Consider the following 15051-nt stretch of genomic DNA (forward strand, 5'->3'; position numbering starts at 1 on the left):
GTGCCCTTTCAGATTGAAGAATATTAATTTGTAGTTGCTTTGTTACATGGTTTTGAAATTATTTTCATCAACTTTTAACCCATCTCACCTACTCACAAAGGATTTTTTATTTTACATTTGATGCTGAGGTTTTGGGTTGCAAAATGGTTAGCGTAGTCTGCTTCTCTATCTTCACAGTCGTCTTGGACTAAATCTATAGGATGTAGATATCCTTTAGTGAAATTTCTTCTCAGATTTTTGCTGCATTAGTACAAGGAAGCGGTTACAGTTACTGGTAATAGCTTTTCCAGCAGTGCTTCTGAAGGGGTACGTAAACTAGAGTGGATGAAGTCAACACCTTAAATAGAATTTTACCCAAGAGCAGTTTTGTAATAGTGCTGAAAGCACTTCCCCTACATTAGCAGATGAATAATTTTTACTGTTGCTTCGGAGAACTGGTTGTTCGTGTGGCTGTCCAGGGGTAATTTCCTCACGCAGTTGATTCTTCCATAGTCAAACGCAGAAGCAACTAGAACTTCGTCTTTCACGGAATTGCAGAATGACTGAGGTTGGAAGGGACCTCTGGAGGTCATCTTGTCCAAACCCCTGCTCGAGCAGATGCCCAGGACTGTGTCCAGACAGCTTTTAAATACCTCCAAGGACAGAGATTCCCCAAACTCTCTGAGCAGTCTTTCTTGCAAGTCTTTAACAACCGTGTGGAAGAAATCCACAAACATTTTGCATCATGGCAAAAGCCTTAAGTTTTGCTATGCATTTATTGCTGGACCAAGTGAATGAAAGCCTGGAGAGGTGTATCTCTAGATGCAGCATCTTGTGAGAGAAGAATTTATACAAGCATGGGGCAAGGAGGTGAAGTCTCCCTTCTGCTTCTCATCTGAGCTTGTCAGAGGGGGATATCACCTTTAAATTAATGAACAAGATGCAGAAATTCTGCCAGCTGGAAATACTGGATCAGTTGGGGTTTGTAATAGAAGGCAGTGAAACAGGCCAAGATAACAAAAAAAAATCCATGATGAGTATCATGTCATGGCAGGGCTGACCTTTCACGATTATTTGTAATTATTTGTATGTTCTGAACTTCAGTGCAGGCTGCATGATAATTGCATATGGATCTGCTAAGTGTAGTTACACAGTAATCTACAGGAGCAGGTAAGTACTGTGGGCAGTAGCACACTTAGCCTGTGATCGCCGCAAATTGCCATGTAGTAAAAGAGTAGTTACACGATTTGTACTAAGTCTGAGCAGTAGTCCTACTTCAGTCCTCCTGCTGTCACTTAACGCTGCCTGTCGCTGAGTAGTGTAACTGTAGCAGTGCTAATTCTTTATAGATAAGCGAGCTCCTGTAGGTAGACAACACGTCACTGAAGTGATTAGTGTCCTTTCTAACGCAGACACATTACTGTTGGCCTAATGAAGTATAAGACACTCTTGCTAATGCAACAGTGATATAAACGATAAAATGAAGAGCTCAATTTTATTTTTTCCTTGTTAATGCAGATTATCAGCTTGCTGAGAATTTTACCTCTGTGAGCCAATTTAAAAGCAGAGTTATCACGTAGTAGGTTTATAATTTGTGATGAGAGTGGATTAATTCAGTGTGTCATATAACTATATGATTAATCTTTCTTGAATGCTTCTTCTAGCTCCCTCTGGCTTTCAGTGTGATAATGGCCAGCATCATTGGTATTCCAAAGCTTAGAATGAAGTAATTTATTTTTTTGTATTCACTACGCCTGATTTGTTTTTCATTTTGATTATTGCTAGTACTGTGACGCTGTGTGATTGAAGCACCTTGGCCACTATCAAGCATTCATGCACCTCAAGGGAAAGCTGATATATCAGTCCAACCAATTGGAGCAATGTTTGCAGGAGTAAATACCCTTTACGACAGACAGTAGCGTGTCCTCGTAAACAAACAGGCACAGAAGTATGTGAAGGCCAGACCTTATTCACTGCACAGCTTGCTTTATTTGCCCACATGAGAGAGTTAGCTCACTTGGTGAGAGGACATTTTTACTTACTTGAAAAATGAAAAAATTGAATCTGAGCAGTTAACGTCTTGAAAATCAAGCAGGAATTTCCTAAAACTGTAATATTTTCATAAGCATTTAATGGTCTTGTTTGATCAGCTTCAATGAAAAGCAGATGAACAAAATACATCAGGGCGTTTTCCTTAATTGGTGATCACAGCTTTGGAATTTAAAAGATGGTCTGATATTTATGGCTTGAAGATACTCATCACTAATCATGCCTTATTGAAATCCCCCAAATTTCTGCACCAAAGAAAAGGCACTCGTTCTTTCCCAGCTGCCTTCCTGTGGAGGGGGAAGGAGGCAGCCTGACACCGAAGTGTGATGTGCTTATAAAGCTGGTTGCTAAAGCCAGACTTCTCTCGTCCATCTCCAATAGATCCAGTACTCAGTGCTAAATGAAAGAACGTATTTCCACATGACCCACCTATTTTGGTGCTTACAGTCTGTCTTTAGTAGAAGAGAGTATTTCTTTATTACCTCTGCAGAAGTAGTTCCTAAATATCATCTCTCCACTGTTCTGTTTTCTTGTAATGCAACCTTCAAATCCTTGAAGTTATTGACCAACAGAGAGGTGCCAGGCTACATTCACTTTGTTTAGAACACTCCTAGGCTTTACCTGAAGAAGATCTTTTCTCCCAGGAGTAAAATGCATGGAGAGTTTGAATTCTAGCACTAAACTTGGCATCGTTACTCTTTTTAAGTTAGAAAGATGCTGCCCTCCGTCTTTTCCCAGTTCTCTCTACTTGTCATCCTTTATCTGTTGCTAACATGTGGGAATGTGTGGAGAATGTCAGAGATAAAAGTAGAGTTAACTAATAACGACTTCTTCAGGAGCCTTTGTGCAGTCACTCAGCCCACCAATCTGCCCATTTTTCTTGAACTCTTCGTATTTCAGGATAATGTTGTCTAGGGAAAAAGGGTTGAAGATTGTAGCAATGAATTTTTATATAGTTGAAGTAGATGAGATCATCTTTAATCAAATATGCTCCTTCATCTCTTTGCTGGGTATTGCTTTTTAAACGCAGTCCTCCAACCTGACTTTTGACATGCTAGATCCTGCATTAACAATATACAGAGACAACTCCTAGAAAATGCCAGTTGCCAAAAAAGGCTTCTGACAATAAAATACCCGAGGTGGGAAGAAGCAATAGGTGTTGTGAAACCACATCAGTGGCCCACATAGTCCATTTTTATCTTAAGAATTGATCCTGCAAGTTGCGGAGCTCTCTCATCTCACTGCACTTAAGTGTCAGCTTTAACCACTTGAGTGCTCTTGATGGTTTCATCATTTTGTGCTGCTGCTGTCAGAATTGCCGTCCACCACAACCTGCGGAGGAGGAGGCGATGCTCCCTGCAAAGTGGGGTTTCACACAGCCATGGATTTGCCAGAGAAGGATAATAGTGTTATATTCTGGAGCATAATTCATCTCTTTCTTATGAAAGTCCATTCTAACTCCATTACAGCCAATGTTGGTCTCTTTGTTTTTCTCTCTCAAGACAGGGAGTTCTATGAACTTGACTTTTAAAAGTTTTTAATTTATCAACTTTTGGGTTCACTCACCTTTATGGTTTTCTGTTATGCAGAAAATGGAGTGTTCTTATTTGCCCTCTATACTGTGCATTACTTTAACTTTCTAGTGTTCTCTGTCTAAAGCAGCCTCGGTCTTTGTTGGCATGCATAAAAAACCCGAAGTATCGGAAAGAGCTCATTGGTCCTTACTTTCAAAGAGAGAGCAATTGAAGTGTAGTCCTTTTCCCTTGATGTTCCCTCATATAATTTTTACTTAATAATTTATTATTTATATTTATAAATATAAAAACCTCCTTACATTCATAAGAATGTCACTCCTAGTATGAAGAAGGGCTGAACTGGAAAACATTTCAGCAGTACAGAATCTGTCACAAATAGTATTTGTCCACAGGCGAAACGAAGCCGAAGCTCAGTGTTTGTAAAAAATGAATTAAAAAAATCCAAAAGTATGTAAACAAACTCTGCAATGACTTTTCAAAGCACTCAGTGAGAAAGACTCTACTGTTCAGTTTCACCGCTTGCCTGTTCCGTAAGAAGAAGAATTACTGCGTATCTTGCTTTGCCTCAGATTCCCTTTTCTCTAGCAGCACAAGTGCAAGTGCCCGGTGTGGACTTCCTGTGCTGTTTGGTTATGATTATGCAGGAAGAAGGAACCTTGAATAAATACTGAAAAATAATCTAACACATTTAATTTTCTACATTATTTCCTCCACAGTTTCGATTGTTGTAATTCTGTGGGAAACTGTATTTCGTTCTTATTGTGCATGTTGCATAAATTCAGGCTTCAGCAGATGGATTCTGCTCTGCTGAACTCAGTTCTCCTTTGGTCCCTGTACTGTCCTGTCCTGAATCGGGATTAGGCCCCAGGGTCGAATCGTTGTGGTCTATGTGAACTACTGAGTCATATTTGCTCTGAAGTTTGATGGACAGATGTAGATTGTCTCTATTTGCTTCTGCTTCACTCTCTCTCTTTTTTCAGGGGGAATTTTCTGTCTTACTTTTGGTATTAATGTAATTTGTATGAGGTCAAAGATTTCTATATTTAAATCTTGGGGGAAGAGGAAGGCCAGTGTTCTGCTCATCTTCAGCAGGACTTCGTTTCTACTGCATGCAACTGTAGCTCTCTAGTTTTAAAATTCCTTATTTTGTGTGTCTGGAAATGACAGAAAATTAAGGCCTAAGGTTTTAATTTTCCTATGCACGCTGACTTGTAACGGGCTGTAAATACCTCTTAATTAAACCTTTATACACAGGGTAAAAGCAGAGGGGAGCACAGCGCTTTTAGCTTCTCTGCTTTTTCCTAACAAATACAGCTGTCCCAGTGAAGGAAAAATTAGATATTTGTAAACATCAGTTTTATTTAGTCACAGTTAAACTAGATTTTGTATTGTTTAAGTTATTGCTATAAATGCTGCTCCTTGAAATAGCCGTCTATAAGCTATTTTCAGTTTCTAGCATCAGATAAAGATGCGTGAGTTTTGACAAGTTGAAGGCTAGAAACCTTTGTGGGAGATAGATGTCACCAAAAATGTACCACCACATCATTTCATAAAGTGGAGGGAGGGTGAAGAAGGGGAAAAGAGAGAGTAGTTTTTCATTCTGCTGTGAAGCTTAAGGGGACAGATATTATTCTTCTAATGTCTGCTCTGCTGAAATGAAAAACTCACTGACAATAATCATTTCTTTGACCTATCTACACCAAGAAAAGAGAAGCCGCCTGCTTTTTGTCTTAAAATGTTACGCACGTGCACAGTGTGTCTCCTCTGTTCTACAGAAAATAATCTGTTCCTTTGTGAGGCTTGAAATGTTAGACTGGTATAGATCTGCGTGTGAAATTTTTGGTGCTAGATAGATGTGTGAAGCTTTTGCATTTGAAAAGCTGTCATGCCAATAAAATGTATTAAACTCCTTTTTTCTTTTTTTCTAAATTTCCTTACGTTCTGCCTTGGTGGCATTCAGTTACCTGCCCAGTCCTGGTTTCTTTTCCACCTGATTGTGTCTCAAAGGTGCTGTAAGGTATCCAGCAGTGCCTGGCAGGCGCTAGCCCTTGGTTAGTTAGCCAGCTATCTGTCTAATTATTTCTGTACTTTCTAGGCTAAGAATCAACACAGAAAATTATGGTGCAGTATATTATGTTGCAGTCCTGTTATAGTCACTAGACGTTTAATTTGACCTGTTATTTTGGGCAAATCTTAATTAGAATGACAATTTGAACCTTGATCCCAGGTTTTATCCAGAGTTGTTTGGATATTTGTCATTTTATGTGGCTAAAAAGCAGCATTAGTCAGCTTCCAAAGACGAGAGACAAAACTGCCAATGCCCAAGGGAGGGCTTGTTATATATCCCCAATCAGTAGGCCCTTGTGCAAAGAAATTGCTTTGTTTCAGAATCGTAAAAAACCAAGAGAAACCCCAATAAACTCCCGTATCATTGTGGCTGTTCTTAGTGAAACACCACATCCGCTGGCAGCACAGCTCAAGTAGCATGACTTTTGCATAGCTCTTAATTTTCACGTATCCATGTGAATAAAGTGCCTTGAAAACAAAAGGCAAAGCCCCTCATGTTTTATTGTAGCCCTAAGACAGCGAACACTTAAGCGTGCACAAATTTTAGTAGGACTACTTTAGTATTAAAATGAAGTATGTATTTCTGTAGTTAGTATCAAAGGGCTTATGTAGCCTTGTAATTTATACCTTACTTCAACCACACAGAGAAATTATACATTATAGAAAAATCATTCTTTCAATAACTGTGTTCACCAAGTTCTCCAGCTCCACACAAACTGCCAGTAAACAGGAGTCATGTGTTTGTGTCAAGCTGTTGGGTCTTGGAGAAAAAGGGATGAAGATAGCAGGGTGGATACGTGGGAGATTTGCTCCTAAGTCTGAAATGTAAATGTTCTTTCCTTTCTTTTTATTCCATATGAATATAAATGTAAGTTTGTTTCTTAAGAAAATTTTCCTTGATTAAAAATGGCTATCTACCAAGCTGAGGGATATATTTTCTTCAAAAAAAGTTGATGAAAATGTGTTTTATCCAAAACATCCAAATCAGTTTTTCTCTGGTAACACAAGGATTCAGTGAGAGATTTAATCTGTAGTCCATTTTCCCAAGCTGAGGGATAAACCTTAATAAAAGCAAGACACAGTGTAACTCATGGAATTCCAGCACCAGGCATGAAAAGAGATTGGTATTACTATATTCTGTGAGCCAATGGGTTAAATTTTCTTTGAATTGTAAATATATGTTCCCGAAAGAATGTTTTTTCCTTTAAATAGGTTAGCAGCAAGGTAGTGACTGTAATGCATTCCAAGTTTAAAATGCATTTATTCCATTTAGAGAGATTCATTTCACCCTTCACAGGAAAGTTTGAAATGTTTGAACTCATTCAAGATAAAATTATATTTTTTGACATAGAGAAAATATTTATAGCAATATGTAGTACTCTTAAAATCATAGAGACAATGATCACGTAAGATGCCAAAGAATTGCAGCCCTTGCTTGTCTTGAGCATTAGAACAAGGTAACTAGAGAAATGAGCTGCTGTAGGCGATCCCGTAGCTGGGGATTATCTGCATTACCTCACTCCAGCTGTCCTCAGTGGCAGGATGAGTCAGAGCACTGCATACCATCAGATGTGATGAAACGAGGTGCAACTCTTCAAAAAAAACACACCACCAAACCCAAAGAGAAATATAAATGCAGTTTGTCAAGCTTTAGTGTCTTGTTTTTCGGTGTGCCTTGAAGTTGCTTGCTAGCCTATGTACACATGCATATGCACCCGTGGTGTAACATGCCTCGAGAGAGCACAGTTTTCTTAAAAGTACTCTGTTGCTATTGCTTGTGGTATTTATATATAAGATTTAGCTGAATAACACTGCTCAGGCATCCCTCCTGCAGGGTGGTATCCTTCAGACAAAGAAAAGCAAGTCATCTCAAGTTCCTTGTTTCATTTTACTGGGCTCCTTTCTGGCTCTAGAGGCTCCAGAGAGAATCGTGATTTCTTCCTGGGCAGGGCTGCTACCACTGCCTTGGATGGCAGTGAGAGAATGAGAGAAATAACAGACGTACCCGCAACAAACGCACTGAACTTTTACACGCTTGTATATTTGCACTTGCGTTCACTGAAAATAGGTGGCTGTCTGCCTGAGTTCACATGAAGACAGGAGTGTTAGCAGTTTTCAGACGAGTTAACTGCGAAGGTGGTAGATTGCCACAGCTTGCGCTGATTTTCTCTGAAGTTAAGCATCTGCCCGTAACTGAAGTGAAGTCAAAGCTTCCAAAGGGCTACAGTCAGCGTGGCAGCATTATGGCCAGCAGTGGATTTGGGAGGGGTTTGATGCGATATCTGTAAATTTTTAATATACTTTCTTTTCTCCTCTAGCCCGGGTCGCTCCCCAATTTCCTTTGACAGCGAAATAATAATGATGAATCACGTGTATAAAGAAAGGTTTCCAAAGGTAAGGAATCACTTTTTGGAATAGTACATTCAATGGACTTGTGGCCCAACTCAGAATTAATTGGTGGTGCTCATTGGAGAAGGAGCCCAGCTCTTAACTCTGATTTCCAAGCAGTGCAGTTTGCTGAGAGTTTGAAGCTGCATTCTCTGCCTCACACGTTAATTCTGCAGTAGAAGAAACAGAAAAGCTTTGTGTATTTGTGTGTGTGCATCATATTTACTACATTTCTCATGTCTTTTATTGGCATGACAAACGCTCGCAGGAATGAGAAGGGCCATGCCCTGGCTGCTCAGTCCATTTATGTTATTTATAAGGCCAGTGTCTCCATATATTTTAAACTAATCCTTGTCTTTTTCTTTAAATTCTGAATCGGATCAAGGCTGTAAGAGGGATGTTTTGATTAGTTTCATCTATACTTTAAAAAGCTATTTTAAAGAGTAATTTCAAAAGACGTTGAATAACATTCCCTCGCATCATTCCTTGCATAATTGCATTAGATTTGCTTTATATTGATCCAAACTTCTTTGGTTTTGGTAGGCTTTCCATTTATATATTGGAAATGCAAAGTTTTCTTCTCAAGTCATTCCAGATTATACTGGGGGTTTTGGTAAAAACTGAGTTTGCCACTGGGGATTTCGGTACCAGAGAAGCAATGAAGATAGATTTGGATTTTTAGAAAAGTCAAACTGAATTCAGTCGCACTGACATGCGCAGCAGTGATTTGCAGTGAAAATGAATGTGGATTATTTTTTTAAAAAGCTCAACGCTGAAATCTGTGGAATCAAGCTTTGAAAGTTAACATCTCCTTGAAATGAGTGTCGAAGGTAGTGTCTCTCAGAGCTGTTGATGTGGCCATTCCTTCCTGTTCTACCAATAGCAACAAGCGATGTTTCTCTGGAGACAGGGTGTTAGGGCTTATAGTGATAAAAATGCCGTGTGTCCATTGCTCAGTGCAAGGATTTTCAGGTTCCATGGTCTTGCCTGAAAGTTCTGAAAACTGCCTCATATCTTACGTCCTTACTCGGCAGACCCAGGGATGAGTACGGCCTCAGGACCAGGATGTTATAATGGTCATTTGCATTTTCAGAAAGTGTGTTCTCATTAATTTCTGTTGTTTGTTCATGTGAACCTGACTTTTGCCTACGGTATGCTATTTGTTATTCTCAGCAAAATACTATTGTATTTTGGAGTAATTAATAAATGCCATTGTATTTTTTAAGCCTCGTGCATTTTGGAATTGCAAATATGTTACCTTAACACCGTACTTGTTTATGCTTAAGTTCTGGGATAGTAAAATTCAAGAGTAATTTCTCTTTGTTCTGTACTCCTAGGCCACGGCGCAGATGGAAGAACGGCTGGCTGAGTTTATTGCCTCTAATGCTCCAGAGAATGTGCTGCAATTAGCGGATGGAGTCCTAAGTTTCATTCATCATCAAGTTATTGAACTGGCCAGAGATTGCCTAGATAAATCACGTGAAGGTCTTATTACTTCTCGGTACTTTTATGAGCTGCAGGAAAACTTGGAGAAACTTCTCCAGGATGTAAGTGCTCTCTGAAAAGCAGAATTTATTCTTTTGATTGAAACTTTAAAAAGTAAGCCAGAGCTTTGATTTTGGGAGAGACAATGTGGATTTCAGGGGAAGGGCAACGGGTGGGGGTGTCAGGAGATCTGAGTTGTCCCAGTCTGCAGTTGATCTACTGTGGGCAGATTTGAGCGAGTCACTTCACCTGTGTACTTTGTTTGTACTAAAGTTAAATATGCATATGAGGAAGTCAAAGGCAGTCCTTACCATTTATGAAAATTGGGTTCATCCAGATGAAGGAAATTACTGAACTTTTCTTTCATGTACTTCGAGACTCTGAATGACTTATTAATTACAATAGTGCCTTCAAGGAGTGAAAGCGCCATAGTTTGTAGTGTTGCTATGAATTTTTCATAAAAGATTTTCTTGAGCTGAACTTAATCCAGTTGTGGGTTTTTTAGTACTTCAATGTGTTTTGTGGTGTTCAAAGCATATAAAAATACACAAGGGAGTACAGTTTTAATGCGCACTCAGTATGCTTCAGCTACTCATTAAAAATCCCTCTTTTCCTTTAAAATGAAAATAATATTAAATTCAAAAAATCTTTTAGAATTTATGCTATAGCTGCTGTGAAGAGTCAGTGCTATTACCAGTTGCTGGGTGCTGACCTCCCATTGGGAATGTCTTCCTAATCCTCTGCTTTGATTTAAGGAGATAGCAAGCTGACAATACAGGCTTTATAACGATCACAGTATCAGATAACAAATATATTATTGAGGCACCTGAAATAATTTATTTTCTGAGATGATTTTTAATCTATGTGGTGAAGATGTGTTTATATGTCATTGATCGGTTTGCCAGCCCACTGTAGTGAATTGCACTTGGAATCATTGAATCATTTGGTTGGAAAAGTCATTTAAGATCATCGAGTCCAACCATAACCTGTCCACTACTAAACCGTGTCTCTAAATGGTTTGCATTTGTTTGTGCACCTCTGCCACTTCCAGACACTAGAAAATGGCAAGTGAATAAAAATATATTAATATAAAATTACTGAATTAAAAAGCTCTGTGAAAGCTACAGGATCTTCCCTTGTACCAGCTGAAATCTTTATCTACCCCGTTATATGAGTAGGGCTGCAATCTCCCTGACATTTGTAACACATGGGAGAAAAATGTTTCATGTTTGTTTTTGTGCTGATCTGCCTGGATGGGGATTATAATTTTGACAGATCAAGAGACACAGGGAGTATCTTTCAAGGGGCTGTATGGTCGACTGCTTATGGCCTATCAGTAACGACTCATGCATTGAACAGTAAGAATTGTGTTTCCTGGTAGAAGTGGTGTTTTGTAGTTGCAGCGCAAGAGTTTGACCATTGATACCACCATACAGAGCTGGAAAAACTGCATCTAGTCAACAAAATGCTCAGTATCTGTAGTGTTTAAAAGAGGGGAAAGTGTTTCTGGAGTTTGAAAGTGGCAGCGTGGCCTTCCTGGACAGGATAAGCATCACCCATCCGTGACGGCGAGGCCCAGCGGTGGCTGGTGAGAACATGGGAGCTGTGGGTCCACCTGGTATCCCCGGGGTCTGGAAGCAGGGTATTTGCTCATGTCAGCTGTGAAAAGAGGGATCAGGCCTCTTTGGGTGATGATGGCTTGGAAGTTGAACAGATGTCACTAAAAGTGGGTGTATAGGCTCAGCAAGTCAGCTTACGCTTCAAGGGATGCCAAGGGGACTACAGTGTGTTTCGCTGCTTCTGGTAGCAGATGCTTGGAGCTTCGAAATCTCCCAGTCCCAGACTTTCCCACTCTGTGTGTGGACAATGATTTCTCATACCATAAGGAGTTAGGAGAGCAATAAATTTGGTCTGGCCACTTCCAGTCTGCATTTTCAGGCCTGTCTTCTGGCCTGAAGGATTAACCAAGATCTCGGAGAAGATGTGGATCAGATAAATCTGCTTTTTCCTTTCCACTCCTCTCCCTCAGAAAGAATCCTTAAAACACGCTCCTTAAATTTCCTTTTCCCCTTGATTGTACGTGCATGATACTGCTGCTCGTAAGCACAGGGAAAGATGACATTGAGCTGGTACTAGAGAAGATGCAGTGGTCATCTCTGGGCTTGTTCAGGAATTGGCATTCAGGGCTTGCTTTGACCTCTCCCTCTTAACATCCTCTACAGAGCAGGGGTGAGAGAAGGTCAACTCCTAAGTTTAATTGATTTACTTTAGGAAGTGAGGTGGGCTAGAGATGATTAAAGGGAAAGCTTACAGAGGCAAGGGAGGCAGAACAGGCTGGGAATGAAGAGGACAAAGAAGTTTTAAAGACAGTGGAGAAATGCCAAAGACTTCATTCCACATATTTGTCATTTGTCATTCTTTGGTTTTCCTTTTATTATTATTATTATTTTAATATTTAAAAGCTATTTGTTTTCCCCGGTTGCCAGTCTGTGCTTTGCCCTTGGGACTGCATTCTAGAAGGAAATAATTGGGACGTTTCAGTCTAAATATACAGAAATTGGTGATATTTCTTTTGGAGGATTCCACTGAAACACAAGTTTGGAATCAAGTTAAGATTATTCCAGATTTGAGGGCAGAGTCCTTCACCTTTGCCTAGCTTGTAAGGTATCACGCAGAGTTACACATCCTAGGAGTAATACCAACCAGAAGGTTGTCAAAACCCCACAGATTTTCGTACAGTTTTACTGTGAAAGAATGGGTTCTCTTGAAATTCTTTTTTAAGGTGTTGATTCTGGCATGGGGTAACAAGCTAAACATAGAAAGAAAACATAATTTAACATGTTGCAGTTTGAGTCTGCGTTGTATTGTAAAAATTTATCTGTAAAATAAAGTAATTGAGTATGTAAATAATGATCTGTTTAAACATAGCAAACCAGAAAGCTTTTAAAAGTTTTTTAGATCCTGGCTTTTGTAATAAAATGCCAAGAAATCTCGTTAGTGATGGCAAATGAGATCTTTTGCCTTGTTTGGAGCGTGAAATACTGTCTTTTAGCCAGAAAAAAATGTGTTGCTTATTGCATCATTGAAATTATCCTGAAGTAAAAATTAATTTAAGATATTATCTTTATTTTGGAAAACATGAACTTGAATGTTGCACTTCACACTTATAGTAAAAATACTGAAAAATAAAGTGAAGTGCTTTTATAAAAGAATTTATGACATTCAGTTATCTGTTACTATGTTAGAGAATGGGATGGGACCTCAGGTTACTGGGGAAAATAAGGTCATAGTCAGTTATTACTTGGTTGAATTGATGAGGAAAACTAACCGAAAGAAGTTTAACGGCTTTTTCGTAGGTGTAGCCAATTGGTGAGGAAGGTGAGGGATTACGGGTGTTTCTGTGCACGGAACAAAAGAAACAGGGGAGGGTATGAGTGTTACACTGCAGTGACTGATGCTGCACATTGACAAATGGATATTCTGATTGGGATTGCTTTCTTAATACAAACCTGAGCGTAAATTTATTGGTTCTTGGCATTGCAGGTCTATTGTTTTGGTTCTCGTCAGTATATTAGCTCAATTACAGCATTGTGACTTGCATATCCCAGTTACTGGTCCTGCTCAACCCCAGGGGAGGACAGTGATTTTAATTTCATGCCCCAGTAGCTACCGTTAGTGACGGATGGGTCTTTCAGATAAGGGAATCGGTTTGTAAATTACCCGTTGCTACCTCCTGTACACGTGTCACTGGCAATGTGTGTAGGAATGGCATCAGCCTCTACCCACAGCCCCTATAGCTTCTCCCTCCTCCCCACGGGAGACAGAGGGAGGGGGAAACCCTGAAATGCCACCAGCAACCTTCAGACAAGCGTGTCGTCATTGGAGCTGCTAATGAGGTGGCACACGGCGTACGAGGCACGTGGAAGTGGCAGGCAGTGCGTGGCTGTATGAGCCTCTGGCTTCCAGACACCGTCCTTGGGACGCGTTGTAAACAAGACGTCTGTGGGGATGTCTGGGCTGTCCTGCGTGAGGAGGAAACAAGACGAGGCCGTTTTACTGCGGAGCTTGGAAGAGCAGCGCTGTGCAGAGATGATGGCTGAGTGGCTCTTACAAGTTGTGTTTGATTTTTGTCGTCCTGGTTTTTTTTTCCCTTTTACTTTTCTCTGTCATTTGGCAGGCATGGTCTAGCTTTTCCTTTTCAAAACAGACACCTGCTTAAATTAGTTGCATTTTTAAATGATTTGGCCTTAATTGTCATAGATGGAAGGAGAAAACAAAAGGACTTGATTTGAAAGAATAAGTTTGCTCCAACAATATAAATGGATGCAAAAAGATGAATTATTATTTTTTGCATAATATAACGTACTGGAGGGGGGAAAGGGCTTACCAGTTGCATGGCTCATATTTCAGATAATGCAAAGTTGTTGATGTTTTATTTATTCATTTCAACACAGCTAACCCCTGGTGGTCTGGAATGGCTTTTCAAACACGAACGCATTAATTTCTTTCTGGAATTCATATTTTAACTCAGATGTTTGCGTGATGCGTTAGGGGACACAGAGTGAATACTAATCATCTTCGTTTTTATTATTTTCTGTTTTCTAATTGGAAAATACCTTTTAGTTAGAAAAAAAATGCAACTTATTTCAGTGCTTTCAAAATAATCTTTATAAGGCTGTATAGCCTGCTGATGTTTTTAGGTCACGATGTAGCTGTTCCATCGTTTTCTTCAAGGTTAAAATTCTGTCCGTAGCTTAGCAGTGCTGACGTAGACAGTTAACGTTTCTTATTCTGACCTCTGCGAAAATGAAGAATAACAAACTTTTAAATTTTTTTTGTTTGGTAAAAAAAATACCAGGGGTATATTATTTTAAAACGCTGCCTGTGTGTTTCTAGCTCTGCATTTCTGCCTCTGTGTTTTTATTGTTCTCTTAGGTGATCGCCAGTGTGATTTGACTTCCCAATCATACGTGTCTTTTGCTTAGATGGTGCTAATGAACAGTGCTACATGAACCTTCTGTAGTTTCTTGCTGCTTGCATGCTTGTTGATAAAATATTCCATTGCCAGCATGAGCTCATTGGTTAAGTTCTGGACTTTGTGTATGTGGCTCTGCTAAAGCCTCATTTTTAGACCCTGGGGAAAAAATAGGTACATTTTGTTTCAGAGTTTTTACATCTCATTGGAACCGTATTTTTATCACCCTGCAATGAAATACTGTTTTATTTGTACTACAGGACTCGTAATTTAACCGTTGTGTGGTTGAGCAAAAGATGAGTAATTTGAGGGAGGTTGTTCCAATTTGTCTTTGGTGGTTTTTTGTGTTGTTTGTTTGGGTTATTTTAATGTGTTTTAGTGTATTTAATACAAAAAGACACTCTATCACACACATGTATACCTTGAAACTAAGCCTTCAATTTATACTGAAATCTAGTAAGGTAAAGGGAGTGGGCAAGAATAAATCCTCTGAATTAGGTTTCTATATGCTCTTTGCTTTCCCTATGTGCTTGGTCTTAGATTGCATACAATACCATGCTGTATATGTTGAGC

General features: G+C 39.5%; 1 protein-coding gene across 1 annotated transcript in view; it reads left to right on the forward strand.

Moving 5' to 3' along the window:
- Window positions 1-15051, forward strand: part of LOC104543134 (microtubule-associated serine/threonine-protein kinase 2-like) — a gene marked incomplete at its 5' end in the record, with an annotated part of 64792 nt that overhangs the window by 17860 nt on the left and 31881 nt on the right. Inside the window, 2 exon segments of the mRNA XM_010187671.1 lie at window positions 7949-8024; window positions 9356-9565. Of these exon segments, the coding sequence (XP_010185973.1) occupies window positions 7949-8024; window positions 9356-9565 (286 nt within the window).

This window comes from Mesitornis unicolor, unplaced genomic scaffold (genome assembly GCF_000695765.1).
Source record: "Mesitornis unicolor isolate BGI_N332 unplaced genomic scaffold, ASM69576v1 scaffold2187, whole genome shotgun sequence".
Lineage (NCBI taxonomy): Eukaryota > Metazoa > Chordata > Aves > Mesitornithiformes > Mesitornithidae > Mesitornis > Mesitornis unicolor.